This window comes from Bos indicus x Bos taurus, chromosome 12, assembly GCF_003369695.1.
Source record: "Bos indicus x Bos taurus breed Angus x Brahman F1 hybrid chromosome 12, Bos_hybrid_MaternalHap_v2.0, whole genome shotgun sequence".
Classification (NCBI taxonomy): Eukaryota; Metazoa; Chordata; class Mammalia; order Artiodactyla; family Bovidae; genus Bos; species Bos indicus x Bos taurus.
The window spans coordinates 77,286,267-77,299,190 of record NC_040087.1 but is presented as its reverse complement, the minus strand read 5'-3'; the positions used below and the strand labels follow the sequence as shown (position 1 = coordinate 77,299,190).

General features: G+C 40.3%; 1 protein-coding gene across 1 annotated transcript in view; it reads left to right on the top strand.

Annotated features, from left to right (window-relative positions):
- NALCN (sodium leak channel, non-selective) overlaps nt 1-12,924 on the top strand; it is a 302,068-nt gene that overhangs the window by 164,798 nt on the left and 124,346 nt on the right. The window contains exon 14 of the mRNA XM_027557923.1: nt 6,790-6,927. Within this exon, the coding sequence (XP_027413724.1) occupies nt 6,790-6,927 (138 nt within the window). The remainder of the gene's footprint in view (nt 1-6,789; nt 6,928-12,924) is intronic.

Sequence of the window (12,924 nt, the reverse complement as noted above, 5' to 3'; positions counted from 1 at the left end):
TGCAGTAAGTGGTGACTCTTAAAGAGTTTTTATTTACTGTAGGTTTTTAAATATTGTACTGTGCTGTAGCAGTCTACCAGTTGTGTCTGAATCTTTGCAACCCATGAACTGGAGCCCACAAAGCTCCTCTGTCCATGGATATTTCAGGCAAGAATACTGGAGTGGATAGCTGTTTCCTCCTCCAGGGGATCTTCCTGAGTCAGGGATAAAACGCATGTCTCTTATGTCTCCTGCATTGGCAGGTGGATTCTTTACCATTGACCCATTGGGCAACTTTTAAATACATGTAATGTCGTTTTTCTTGGTTTTCCCCAACCCTTAACTCTCAGTAAGATCTTGATCTTGTTAGTCATGATTTTTCCCACCAGTGTACGTTTTGGAAATTTAACTCCAGCATGAGGTATGTCCAACACGTACTGTATATTGATGTCGTTTTAAATACTGTTGAAACTTTGAATCGTTGAGAAGTTTTAAATGAAAGAAACTACACAACAAAATATTAAATCATGCAATCAGTGGGTTTTTTCACTGTAAACACGATTTCTCATTTAATTAATTAAACAATTGCTGGTCCTTCGAGGATTCCTTGGGTCCCCTTGGGCGTTGAGGTCCTCCCACCCCACGTCCGGCAGACGCCCTAGTTGTGAGGAGACACCAAATCCGAGCCCACCCACTCCTCCGTCTTGACTGGTAGGTTTTTCAGAAGATACAACCCCTCTGCATTTTATTTCAGTGGGAAAAAAGAAACAAGGAGACTGAGTAGGTGAATAATGAAGGCAATTAAAACCGAAGGAGGCGTCACTTTTACACTCCGTGAATACTGTCACGGCAGATCTTCTATTTTATGGCTGACTGGTAGTAAGACACAGCAGGGACACCCTCCGAAAAAAGATTGCGCTACTATATAAGTTGTCAAACCGATTTCATTTTGAAGGCTCATCTTCTGCAAAGAAAGAGTCCTGGAAACCCGCTAAAGATAGATAAGATACATGCAAATTATATTGTAAAAGGAAAATTGAATGTCAATAACCTGAGTTGTATTCCTCACCACATTTAAAATTTTTAATGTCAAGATTTTTTAAAGTAAATACCTGTTTTGCATATATTTTAATATGCAGTAAAACTATATTGGTATAAGGTAATTTTTATGTCCAGCAAAAATCTGTACATGAATGTTCATAGCAACATAGTAGCCAAAAAGTGAAAACAACCAAAATACCCATCAACTGATGAGTAGATAAAATGTGGTCTGTCCATCAAATGAAACATCGTTTGGCAATAAAAGGTAACGAAGTGCTGATACAGAACCCTGACCTCATACTGTATGATTCCATTTGTAGCAAGAGTTCACAATAGGCAGATCCATGGGGGCAGAAAGGGTACTGCTGGTTGGTGAAGGCTGCGGAGTTGAGTGATGGGGAGTGACTGTTATGAGTACATAGATTTGGGGGAATGATGAAAAGAGTCTGGCCTTAGTTGTGAGGAAATGAAACCCCTTAATTGTCTACTTCAAAAGGTGAATTTTATGGTATTTAAACTATATCTCAGCAAAGCTATTACTTTTAAAAGTCTGAAAAAAGAGTATTAGCACCTTCCCTAGTCCCTCAAACCAGTCAATTCTAAAGGAAATCAACCCTGAATATTTATTGGAAAGACTGATGCTGAAGCTGAAGCTCTGGTCCTTTGGCCACCTCATGGAAAGAGCCAACTCATTGGAAAAGACCCTGATGCTGGGAAAGCTTGAAGGCAGGAGGAGAAGGGGACAACAGAGGGTGAGATGGCTGGATGGCATCACTGACTCAATGAACATGAGTTTGAGTAAGCTCCGGGAGATGGTGATGGACAGGGAGGCCTGGTGTGCTACCCTGTATGCGGTCGCAAAGAGTCAGACACGACTCAGGGGCTGAACAACAACTGACTTTGTCATGACCCCTAAGTTGCTCCTGCCGAACTGCAGAGCCAATCCCCTTTCATTCATGTGCCTCCAGATCCTACTGCTAACAGTGAGTTTCCCCTGTAACTTCCACTTGAAATTCATTAGAGATGTTTTTGATTGAGTTTGCTCTTCCCTGACCGGCAGGGTTGTTTGTTCCAGATCACATCCTGTGCAGCTGGCCCATTCTCAGGTTAACTGTTCATCTCTGATTCAATTAGCTGCAGTCAGACACCTGCAGAGTAAACAGGGCCTGACCTGCACAGGGATGGTTTAATATGTGATTATGTCATTAGACACAGAAAAGAAGAGGCACTTGTAAACAAAGTGCTTACCCCTATTTACATCTGTAAGATTGGACGTGAGGGGTAAAATAGCAAAAATCACAGATCTTCTGTCCCGAAAACCTGCAGAAATGAATTAAACAGTTCATTACCAGCCTGGAAAAAAATGATACTAGCAGTCACCCCACAAAGAAAAGACTGCAATTTCATACCATTATCTTTGAATAGCAGCTACTAGGAAAGAGAGGGGGAGAAAGAGAGAAAGGATCAGAGAGAGAGAAAGTGCACTCTAGGTTCATGCCCGAAGCCTGTTTTCCAGAAGTTGAAATTAAATTGGAAAAGCAAATCCTAAAATATGTGCCCATCTCCCTCAATTTGAGGAGCCTCAGGCTCCAGGCTCGGAGCCCTGGAAAAGACATCAAGAATCTCCCACAAGTGTAGAAGTGATTGATTCACCCCATTTTACCAAAGGCAAGATAAAATGCTGGAGTGTTTTTATTTTTCATTTTTCCCAGTTGGGAAGAAGGCTTGTGAGTAAAAGCAAAACAGTCATAATTTCTAAAAACTAAGGCTTTTCCATAATAAACAAAAGTTCAGCAGAGTGAAAGGAAGAAGAGAAAAGAAGAAAATTGAAATCAGGAGGGAGCAGGAGCTGGGGAGAAAGCCGTGGGGGAGACCAGCTGTCCTCTCCTGGTACCCAGAGGACTAGGACCAACAGAATCAACCTGTCTTTGTTCTCACCTGGAGTCAGTGGGGTGCAAGTGATGTGGAAGGAAGCCAATGGGCTTTGACAGCAATAAAAATTTCCAGAATCTACCCACAGTGGGGAAATGTCTGAGTCCTAATATTTCAAGCTTAACTGTCCATGGCCTCAGCCAATACTTCTCTCCCTGCAAACCATTCTCCTCGTACTGGGACCACAAAACATAGACAAAAATGTAGTCGACAAATTGAAACAGGATTCTAATGATGGACATGGGAATCCCAAGTGGCTCAACAGTAAAGAACCCGCCTGCCAATGCAAGAGACACAGATGTGAGTCCAGCCTCTGGGTTGCGAAGATTCTAGGATTCTTGCCTGGGAAATCTCATGGCCAGAGAAGCCTGGCAGGCTACAGTCCATGGGGTTGCAAGAGTCAAACACAACTGAGAGCCTAAGCCACCACCAATGATGGGCATGAGCTTCTGGGATCCCTTTCTGACATTGTATTGGAGGGAATAAGTGATCTAGATGAGGAAGTTTAAAATGAAGGCTTTGCATTTGCAGCAACATGGATTGACCTAGAGATAATCATACTAAGCAAAGTAAGTCAGAAAGAGGAAGACAACTACCATATGATATCACTTAGGCGGAATCTGAAATACGACACAAATGACCATTTCTATGAAACAAAAGCCAACTCACAAATGGAGAATAGATGTGTAGTTTCCAAGCATGGGGTAGAGGGAAGGGCAAGGGGAAGCTTGGGAGCTTGGGATGAGCAGGTGCAAACTCTTACATACAGAATGGATACACAAGGTCCTACTGTAGAGCACAGGGAACTATATTCAGTATCCTGTGATAAACCACAATGGAAAAGGATATATACATGTATAACTCAATCACTTTGCTGTACAGCAAAACTTAAACACACATTGCAAATCAACTATACTTCCATAAAATAAAATGAAAAAAGAAGGCTTTGACAGTTGTGGAGGTAATTAGTCCAAATTAAAACAGTAGTAAGAGGACTCCAAGGAAAGAATAAAAAGGTTTCTGGGTAATCGAAGCCTCCAGTAAGAACATCTGTAAGAGAAGAGAAGTGGAATTTATGCCAGACAATCTGTAAAAATCTGTGAGAGTCTGGAAGCAATTTGAAGTAGAAGGAAGAAAGTCTATATTTCTTTCCCCAAGGAACTTGTGAAAAACAATCAGAAACTCGCAACCAAAACAAAACTAAATTAAAAATTGTATAAGAACACCGCGATTCCAATAAAGTGAATTAAACTGGGCCAGATCCTGAAACCTTAGTGAAAAGTAAGGGGCCTCCACCTAATGCTTGAACATCTACCTTCTAATACCAAATGTGTCATAATATTTGGAGCCCTGGAGAAGGAAGTATTACCCTAGGACATTACCAGGATAACATTATTACTTAGCAATATTTTCATAGGCAACTCATTGACTCTCCATCTATTGATTGTCAGTGTACCAACAAGCATGGAAGACCCAGTGATGACTGAACAGCAAAATGTAAATATGGTTGAACAGAGTATAGTAATAATAATTCACAGCATCTCACAATACATACTTGCAGGTGGCTGAGCTGTGCAGAAATGAGACTTTTTCCTCTGGAACTCTGTAAAGACTAGAGGGTAACCCAATGTTCTTGCTCACATTGCTTATCTCACAGCAACAGTTTATAAACCCATAGCTCCATGTTCCCAAACCTTCACTGAATGTACGATGGCTGAGTGTCCATGAAAGCTCATGCTGTAGATGAAAACAAATTAGGTAGGTTTCTGCCCAAGAAACTTAAAGGTACACCTGAATTTCTGGCCTCTAGGTACCAAGGATGAATCTACTGGATTTAATCACAAGTTTCCCTGTCACTTTTAGGGAAAGAAATCCATGTCCAGGAAAATGCCTTTTGCCTTGGTAGATGTTTTGACTTTTCCCCCCTTTCATTGTTGAGCTGTTTGGATGTCCACACACTTTCACACTGGTGACATCTCTGTTGAAGAAGATACAACAATCTGTTTTTTTTTTTTTCCTGTGTGTGAGATCTTAATTCTCTAATCAGGGATTGAACCTGTGCCCCGTGCAGTGGAAGCATGGCATCTTAACCACTGGACTGCCAGAGAAGTCTACAATCTGATATTTTTATGTGAATCATCTTCAGAACTTGTTTTCCTTACCTTCAGATGTAATAAATATTCAATAGAAAAAAATACAGGGGAAAAAGAATTGCCCTCAGTGATAGGTCTGGCACACTTATGACATTAAACCACGTGTTGAAAACTTCTCTGAAGCATTTTTAAGATGAATTAAAGCTAATACTCGCTTAGGCACCCCTGGCAAGGAAAGTATTAAACTGTCCTTGTTGATGCTGTGCTCAAGTACCAGTAACAACATACTTCTTGCTTTCATAAACAGAACACTTTGTAGGGTGATGAGATTATAGAAAAATTAAGTCAAGAAGAAGTTAAATGTTTCACACATGGACTAAGGCTCAGAGGAAAAACGTGTCTCCTAGTTTGAGATTCATTGAACAATTGTTCCTTTCTTCATACAGACCCACTATGTGCTGGGCATTGAACATTGCACTTGCAAAAAAGTTTATTATCCCTAATAAAGAAAACTGCCAAAAGAGCTTACTGTGTGATCAAGTCTGGGAAGTAGTAGATTCAAGACTTCACTGAAGGCAGGAAGCAGTACTTGGAAAGAGTACTTGCTTTGACATCGTGATGCCTAGTGCTACTTCTGTTACTGCTAGAGTGACTTTGGGCTAATTGCCCGATTTAAGCCTCTCTTTCTTTATCTTCAAAAAGAATGAATCATGTTAGATTATCTTTCGAGTCCATTTTGCCTCTAAGATACTATCAGTGTAACAGAACTCTTATTGGGCTCTGTCCATCTGTCTATTATCCTGGACTTTATTTCTTGGAATCCCAATACTTGAGAATTTGATTTATGTCTTGCATTGTCTTGAAGTCTATAGCAGTTTCTTTCAGAGCCACTCAATTCCAATTGTCAGCTTTCCCAGATGGCATCATAAGTTCTCAAGAAGTTCTTGTTTATTGTACAGAGAACATAAACCAAAGGTGGATGTAAAAGCATATATTTAATACGAAAAAAATGTATAGGAATGACCCTAACCAAAGATCTTTGCAGAGAAAGAATAAGTCTTTGAACTTGGTTGACTTTTGTTGAGTGCTCTTTTTAATTTAATTCAATTTTACTTTATCTTTTACTTTATTTTTGGTCTTGGGGTTTCTTCCATGGTCTTGACTCTGCTTTGAAAAAAAAATGTTTTAAATTATGAAAAAATGTGATCATTTTTATGAAGTTGCTTAGTATTATCATATCATTTTAGAAATATTTCTTTTTCAGAGTCTTGTGTTTTTAACATAACTGAAATGATTTGATAGATGAATTCTATAAAAATAAAATTAAGATTATTCTTATTTGTCTTTAGACAATCGAATGTAATTTGCTATAAAAATAAGTTGTGCTTGACAGCAAAAAATAAAATAAATTACACTAATACCTTGGAAACGTGAAATAGTCAGCTTGCTAAAAGATAAAAGCAATAGAGGCAACAAGCTAAGTTTCCTGATTTTTTTTTCTAATTTGCTCAGCAGTATTTACTACCAACAAGGCTAATTTTAATTCAAGGTAATTATTTTAGTTTTCCACATTGAATAGGTAGATATCAGACTTTTAAGATCGTTGTTCTTAGTTCTTTCTCATCTGTTCAATGAAGGCTCTTCTTTCCCTCCTGAATTAATAATACTGAGGTCAAAGTCCTAATTTTAAGTTGCGTGAAAGTGCAGAGCTGGTGTTTAATCCCTCCATTCTTTCCCTCTGTAGGCATTCATGTCTATGTTCCAGATTCTTACCCAGGAAGGATGGGTTGATGTCATGGACCAAACACTAAATGCCGTGGGACACATGTGGGCGCCTGTGGTTGCCATCTACTTTATCCTCTATCACCTCTTCGCCACTCTGGTGAGTTTCAGGTTTCTTCTCAGTTGTCTGACCATTCATGATGGGGTGAGCACCAACAGGTTCCTGGTTTGTTGTCAGTTTCAGAACCAGAGAACCGAGGTAGAGTAGTCCCGTTGGAGGAGAGTCCCTTCCATTCTAACTGTCTATGAATCCAAGAACTACTTGAGGAACTGGATTTCAGATTTAAGTCAGAAGCTGTCTCTACCAAAGTCAAGTGGCTTGCATGAGGGAAAATGAGACAAAATAAATGGAAGTCCCAAGTCCGTGTACTGACTTAACCATTTCTAAACATCCACACCCTCCGTGATCTAAGAATCAAACCAGAACTAAATTATTATTTTTTTCTTTATCATGTAGAGACACTCTCTCTGGTTTTGGTGCAGCCTCTTCACAGCTGTAATTAAACTGAAAACAGAAGCTGGAGACCTCAGGGTGCAGTCAGTTAATTAGAAACCAGCTCAGTGTTACTGCGCTTTGTGTGACTAAAAGAAACACATGGGGCAGAATAAAACACATGGCTGTGAATATTGTAAACGGCATGATAAAAACTAAATACCAAAATTCAGGAAAATTTTTCCTCTGTCACACAAGCAGATTTTTCTCTTCCATGTATGTCTATTAAAAAGAAAAGAAAAAAAATTATGAAATGTGGCCTGCATCCTAAAAGGATATAATCCTTAGGTCTTTCTAATGCCAGATATACATCTCCACACAATACATTTGTATATATTTAAGAATCAAATTTAAGCTCTCATATTGTGCTTAAAGTTCCAAGGGAAAGAAACAGAATGTTACCGTTCATTAGGAACATATGAAATAAAAATAACTGCTACTCTTTATTGAGTGGCAAAAAGCTTTATAATAATTTTATTCCTCATATTTGGGACAGTCAGGTTACGTAATAGTCCCACTTTACAGATGATGAAACTGAGGAGTTAATTTGCCCAGTGTCTCAAAGAGTATAAACACTGGAGCCAGAACATTCCCAGGCCAGCCTGGTCTCAAAGCCCATGATCTTGCAACTATTTATTGCTTCTTCCCTAGATTATGAAACTTGGCATTGTCACTGAACACGTCTGCAGCAAATCAGACCTCTGCCCAAGAGCCACTAAAACAAAATACAAGCGATCCCTAAGGCCCCTTCCAATTCTAAAATCTGTGTATCAAGTAAGTGCTGGACAAACTACATACATTAAACTAGACACCACATTTGCTATATGCAAAGGCCTTCCAGTCGAAGACTGGGGACTTCCCTGGTGGTCTGGTGGTAGAGATTTTGTCTTCCAATGCAGAGGGTTCGGGTTCAATCCCTGGTCGGAAAGCTAAGATCCTGCATGCCTTAGAGCCAAAATACCAAAAACATAAAGCAGAAGCAGTATTGTAACAAATTCAATAAAGACTTTAAAAATGGTCCCCATCAAAAAAAAATCTTTAAAACAAACAAACAAAAACACGGACATGTCCGTCCACAGGTGTATGAGGATTCATTGTGATGTGGAGAAAGGTCCTGGGCTCAAAGAGTGGAATCACGTAGAAATAAGACTGGCATTTTTTGACTTGGGGTGACTTTAAAAATACTCTCACACATACGCACAAAGAACACTGAGTGGTAGGAGTGGATGTCAGGCTTCTAGAGACAAATCTGGCTGCACCTGTGTTGGCAGACCCTTGGCCCTGAGGCCTTTGCATACTCCTTCTCGGGACATGTGTCATTCATTTATTCATTCATTCACTTACAAACTCAGCTAGTTTCTGTTAAGCAGTTACTGTGTGTTTCAATGGGTTTCCCAGGCGGCGCTAGTGGTAAAGAACCCCCTAGGAAGATCCCCTGGAGGATGAAATGGCAACCCACTCCAGTATTCTTACCTGGAGAATCCCATGGACAGAGGAGCCTGGTGGACTACCTGTCCATGGGGTCGAAAAGAATCGGACATGATTGAAGCAACTTAGCATGCACGAATGTGTTTAAGTTCCTTTAAAACTATGGAATACCTTCAAGACTATTGATCATTGGTTAAATTCAGGATAGATGGTTGAAATCATCTATGTATGGGAATAATCTAATTGTTATTCTGTTAAAACAATATAATCTCATGCTGTCAGCCATGCAGAGATTTGATTCTTAAGTCAGAGTCTAACACAGTAATATGTAAGCAGGAAGAAAAATGATCTAGCCTAGTAAATTAGTTAGCAAAGTAAATTTTTTCAAGTGGATTTCTACAGGAATCACTAATATAGTGAAATAAAATATTAAATCTGGTAACAGATTTCTTGTACAGTCTGAATTTTCCTTATTGTGCCAAAAACGTGACTTTGATTGTGGAACCCTGAAGGACTTCCAGGGACTCCTGAGATTCACTGAAGCCTTTAGGAATCCACAGAACGTAGCTTGAAAACCTGTATCTAATTCTACGCCTTCATTCTACGGATTTAAGTGTCTGCCCAAAACACTCATTGTAATTTTTCAAAAATTTTAAAACTGAAAATTGAAAGTGTTTGTTCTTTTGTTCATAATTTTTTCGAATCTCTAAAAAGTTGAGAATTTAAAAGTCTAGCAGGTAGCACAGTGGTAAAGAATCTGCCAGCCAGTGCAGGAGACACAGATTCCATCCCTGGATTGGGAAGATGCCCTGGAGGAGGGCATGGCAACTGGCTCCAATGTTGTTGCCTGGAGAATCCCGTGGACAGAGGAGCCTGGTGGACTGCAGTCCATAGGGTCACAAAGAGCCGGACATGACTGAGCACGAACACACACACACACACACACACATACACACAGGTCAGTGAGGGCAGTCTGTTAAATATGGTGGAGTTCAAGACTGCAGACTTGAGGTCCAAAAATCTAGATTCAGTATCTGTCTCTGCCAGTCTCTAGATGTATGACTGTAGAAGAATCAGACAACTTCCCTTATCTGTTTGTTGTGTTATGTCTGAAAGTGAGAGTAATAAGACCCTGGCACATCTAGCTTCCAAGGCTGCCAAGTACATGTGAGGTGAGCTTGTATTTTTGAGGGTGCTTTAGCCATGGTCTAAGAGGACGATCGTAACGATCACCAACCCTGAGTTTCTTCAAGTTTAAGTAAGATGGTATGTACATTTCAAGCTATATCTTAACAAATGCTAAAATGTCATTTCAGATGTTTTTAATTTGTAAAAGTAAAGTATTATTGATCGGTTTAAAGCATCAGGCAATGGCACCCCACTCCAGTACTCTAGCCTGGAAAATCCCATGGACGGAGGAGCCTGGTGGGCTGCAGTCCATGGGGTCGAGAAGAGTCGGACACAACTGAGCGACTTCATTTTCACTAAAGCATCATTTATGCCCAAGTTTGTCTCTCTTTTGGTCTTCCCCACACCTATTCTCCCAGACAATGACTTTGATGAATTTGTATGAACCCATCTTCCAGTTTTTAAATCATAGTTTACTAAATTTAGCATACTATCAACTTTGTTGTTGTTATTATTCAGTCACTAATCCATGTCCAGTTCTTTTTGAACCCATGGACTGCAGCACGCCAGACTCCTCTGTCCTCCACTATCTCCCGGAGTTTGCTCAAATTCATGTCCCTTGAGTCGGTGATGCTATCTAACCATCTCATCCTCTGCCACTCCATTCCCCTTTTATCTTCAATCTATCAACTTTAAAAAGACTCATATTTGGTGTAATATTAACAAAGTACAGTTAAAGTACACACATAGATTGCAAGATACATCCCAATTTCAGATTGCTAAAATGTGAAAACCAATGTGCATCTTAAAATCAATGGACTGCGGTAGTTTTCCACGTTTATACATACCCATTAGAATATATAGTGTTGTAAACCATCTACAGACATTTTTATACCCTTGGTTTTTAAGATCAGTATGATATTTTCAGTTTGAGGAGCACTGCTCCAGCGCATGGCTGGCCCTGTCTGGAAGGAATGCCCGCACACTCCTCTCACTGCTATAATTCCACCCCATGCTGAGGCCAAGTTATGTTTGATCATGGGTTTCCCTCCTTACAAGGGCTTTCCTGGTGGCTCAGATAGTAAAGAATCCACCTACCATGCAGAAAACCTGGCTTTGATCCCTGGGTCAGGAAGATCCCCAGGAGAAGGGAATGGCAACCCACTCCAGGCCTCTTGCCTGGAGAATTCTGTGGACAGAGGAGCCTGGCGGGCTACAGTCCATGGGGTCCCAAAGAATCCGACATGACTGAGCGACTAACACTTTCACTTTTCCCTCCTTACAAATTACTAAGAGTAGCAATTTTCAAAATTAATAGAATATATACTCTCAGTTTAGTTTTTAACCAAATATTGTTTTTGAAATCTTTTAATACACATAAAGTTAATTCAGACGTTAATATATATAATATATATAGTCATATAGTAGCAGTCCATTGGCTGAACATGCCTTATTTGCTTCTCAGTTTCCTTCCTGGAGACACAACTTAGGTGGCTTTCCAATATTTTGCTCTTACCTGTTGCAATGAATACATTTGTACTTTGTGTACAGTTGTGCAAGAGTTTCTTTAGGGTATTTGGTTTAGTTGCTAAGTTGTATTCGACTCTTGCAGTCCCATGGACTCACCAGGTTCCTCTGTCCATGGTATGTTCCAGGCAAGAATACTGGAGTGGGTTGCCATTTCCTTCTCCAGGGGAACTTCCCCCACCTGGGGATTGAACCTGAATCTCCTGCCTTTCAGGAAGATTCTTCACTGCTGAGCCACAAAGGAAGCCCTTTAGAGTATATATCAAAAGGTAGAATCTGGGATCCTGGTTGCTGCCCAGATGGCTGCGTGAAAGTAAGTCACTCAGTTGTGTTCAACTCTTTGCGATCCCACAGCCTATCCAGTCCATGGAAGTCTCTAGGCCAGAATACTGGAGTAGGTAGCCTTTCCCTTTTCCAGGAGATCTTCCCAACCCAGGGATTGAACCCAGGTCTCCTGCACTGCAGGTAGATTCTTTACCAGCTGATCCCCCAGGAAGCCCAAGAATACTGGAGTGGGTAGCCTATCCCTTCTCCAGCGGATCTTCCTGATCCAGGAATTGAACTGGGGTCTCCTGCATTGCAGGCGCATTCTTTACCAACTGAGCTATCAAGGAAGCTCTAAATGACACCATGCTGCTGCTGCTGCTGTGTCGCATCAGTCGTGTCCGACTCTGTGCGACCCCATAGACGGCAGCCCATCAGGCTCTCCCGTCCCTTGGATTCTCCAGGCAAGAACACTGGAGTGGGTTGCCATTTCCTTCTCCAATGCATGAAAGTGAAAAGTGAAAGTGAAGTCGCTCAGTCGTGTCCGACTCAAGCACACTCTAAAACTAAATTTTCAAAATTGCATGTGTTAATTTTATACTACCCAAAAAGTTTAGAGACTGAAGTCACTTCCCCAGGTCACTGGAGATTCCCTTAAGCATTATCAACAATTGCTTTATTCTCCTGTATGTCCTCAAACTGACAGTTATTTTCATGAGGTCTATCAAGCCAGCCCAGTTTGATTCAGCACAGTTTTCCTGAATCTCAGCCACTCTCTATAAGTACTAACCTACATCCTGGCCTTCGTTGGGAAGGCTTAATCTGTGCTCTCTGAGCCTACAACTGGTAGAGAAGTTGTACTAGTAAATACAAACCAAACACAGATAAAAGCTATTATCATAGAGACACTCAGGCATGCTGTGTTTTTGATACACATGATAAACATTTGCTTCCTGATCATTCCATATCAACCTGGTCTGAAATTTTTAAAATATTGGCAGTAAAACAGCTAGAGATTGTTTTTGGACAAACACACAAATATGTGCATGGAGATGATAGCGTGTGTTATATGTGCATCGCTACCCTTCCAAACAACATTTGTAAGTTAAAATCTCAATTTCATAAGCCTCTAGGCTTGAATTTAGCTGAAAAAGAACATTTTTGCTAAGTTGTATGAGTTTTTTGTTTTTGTAAAATACTACAAAGCATTTTAACCCAAATTGCAAAAAAGAAAAAAAAAAGCCTACATACATATAC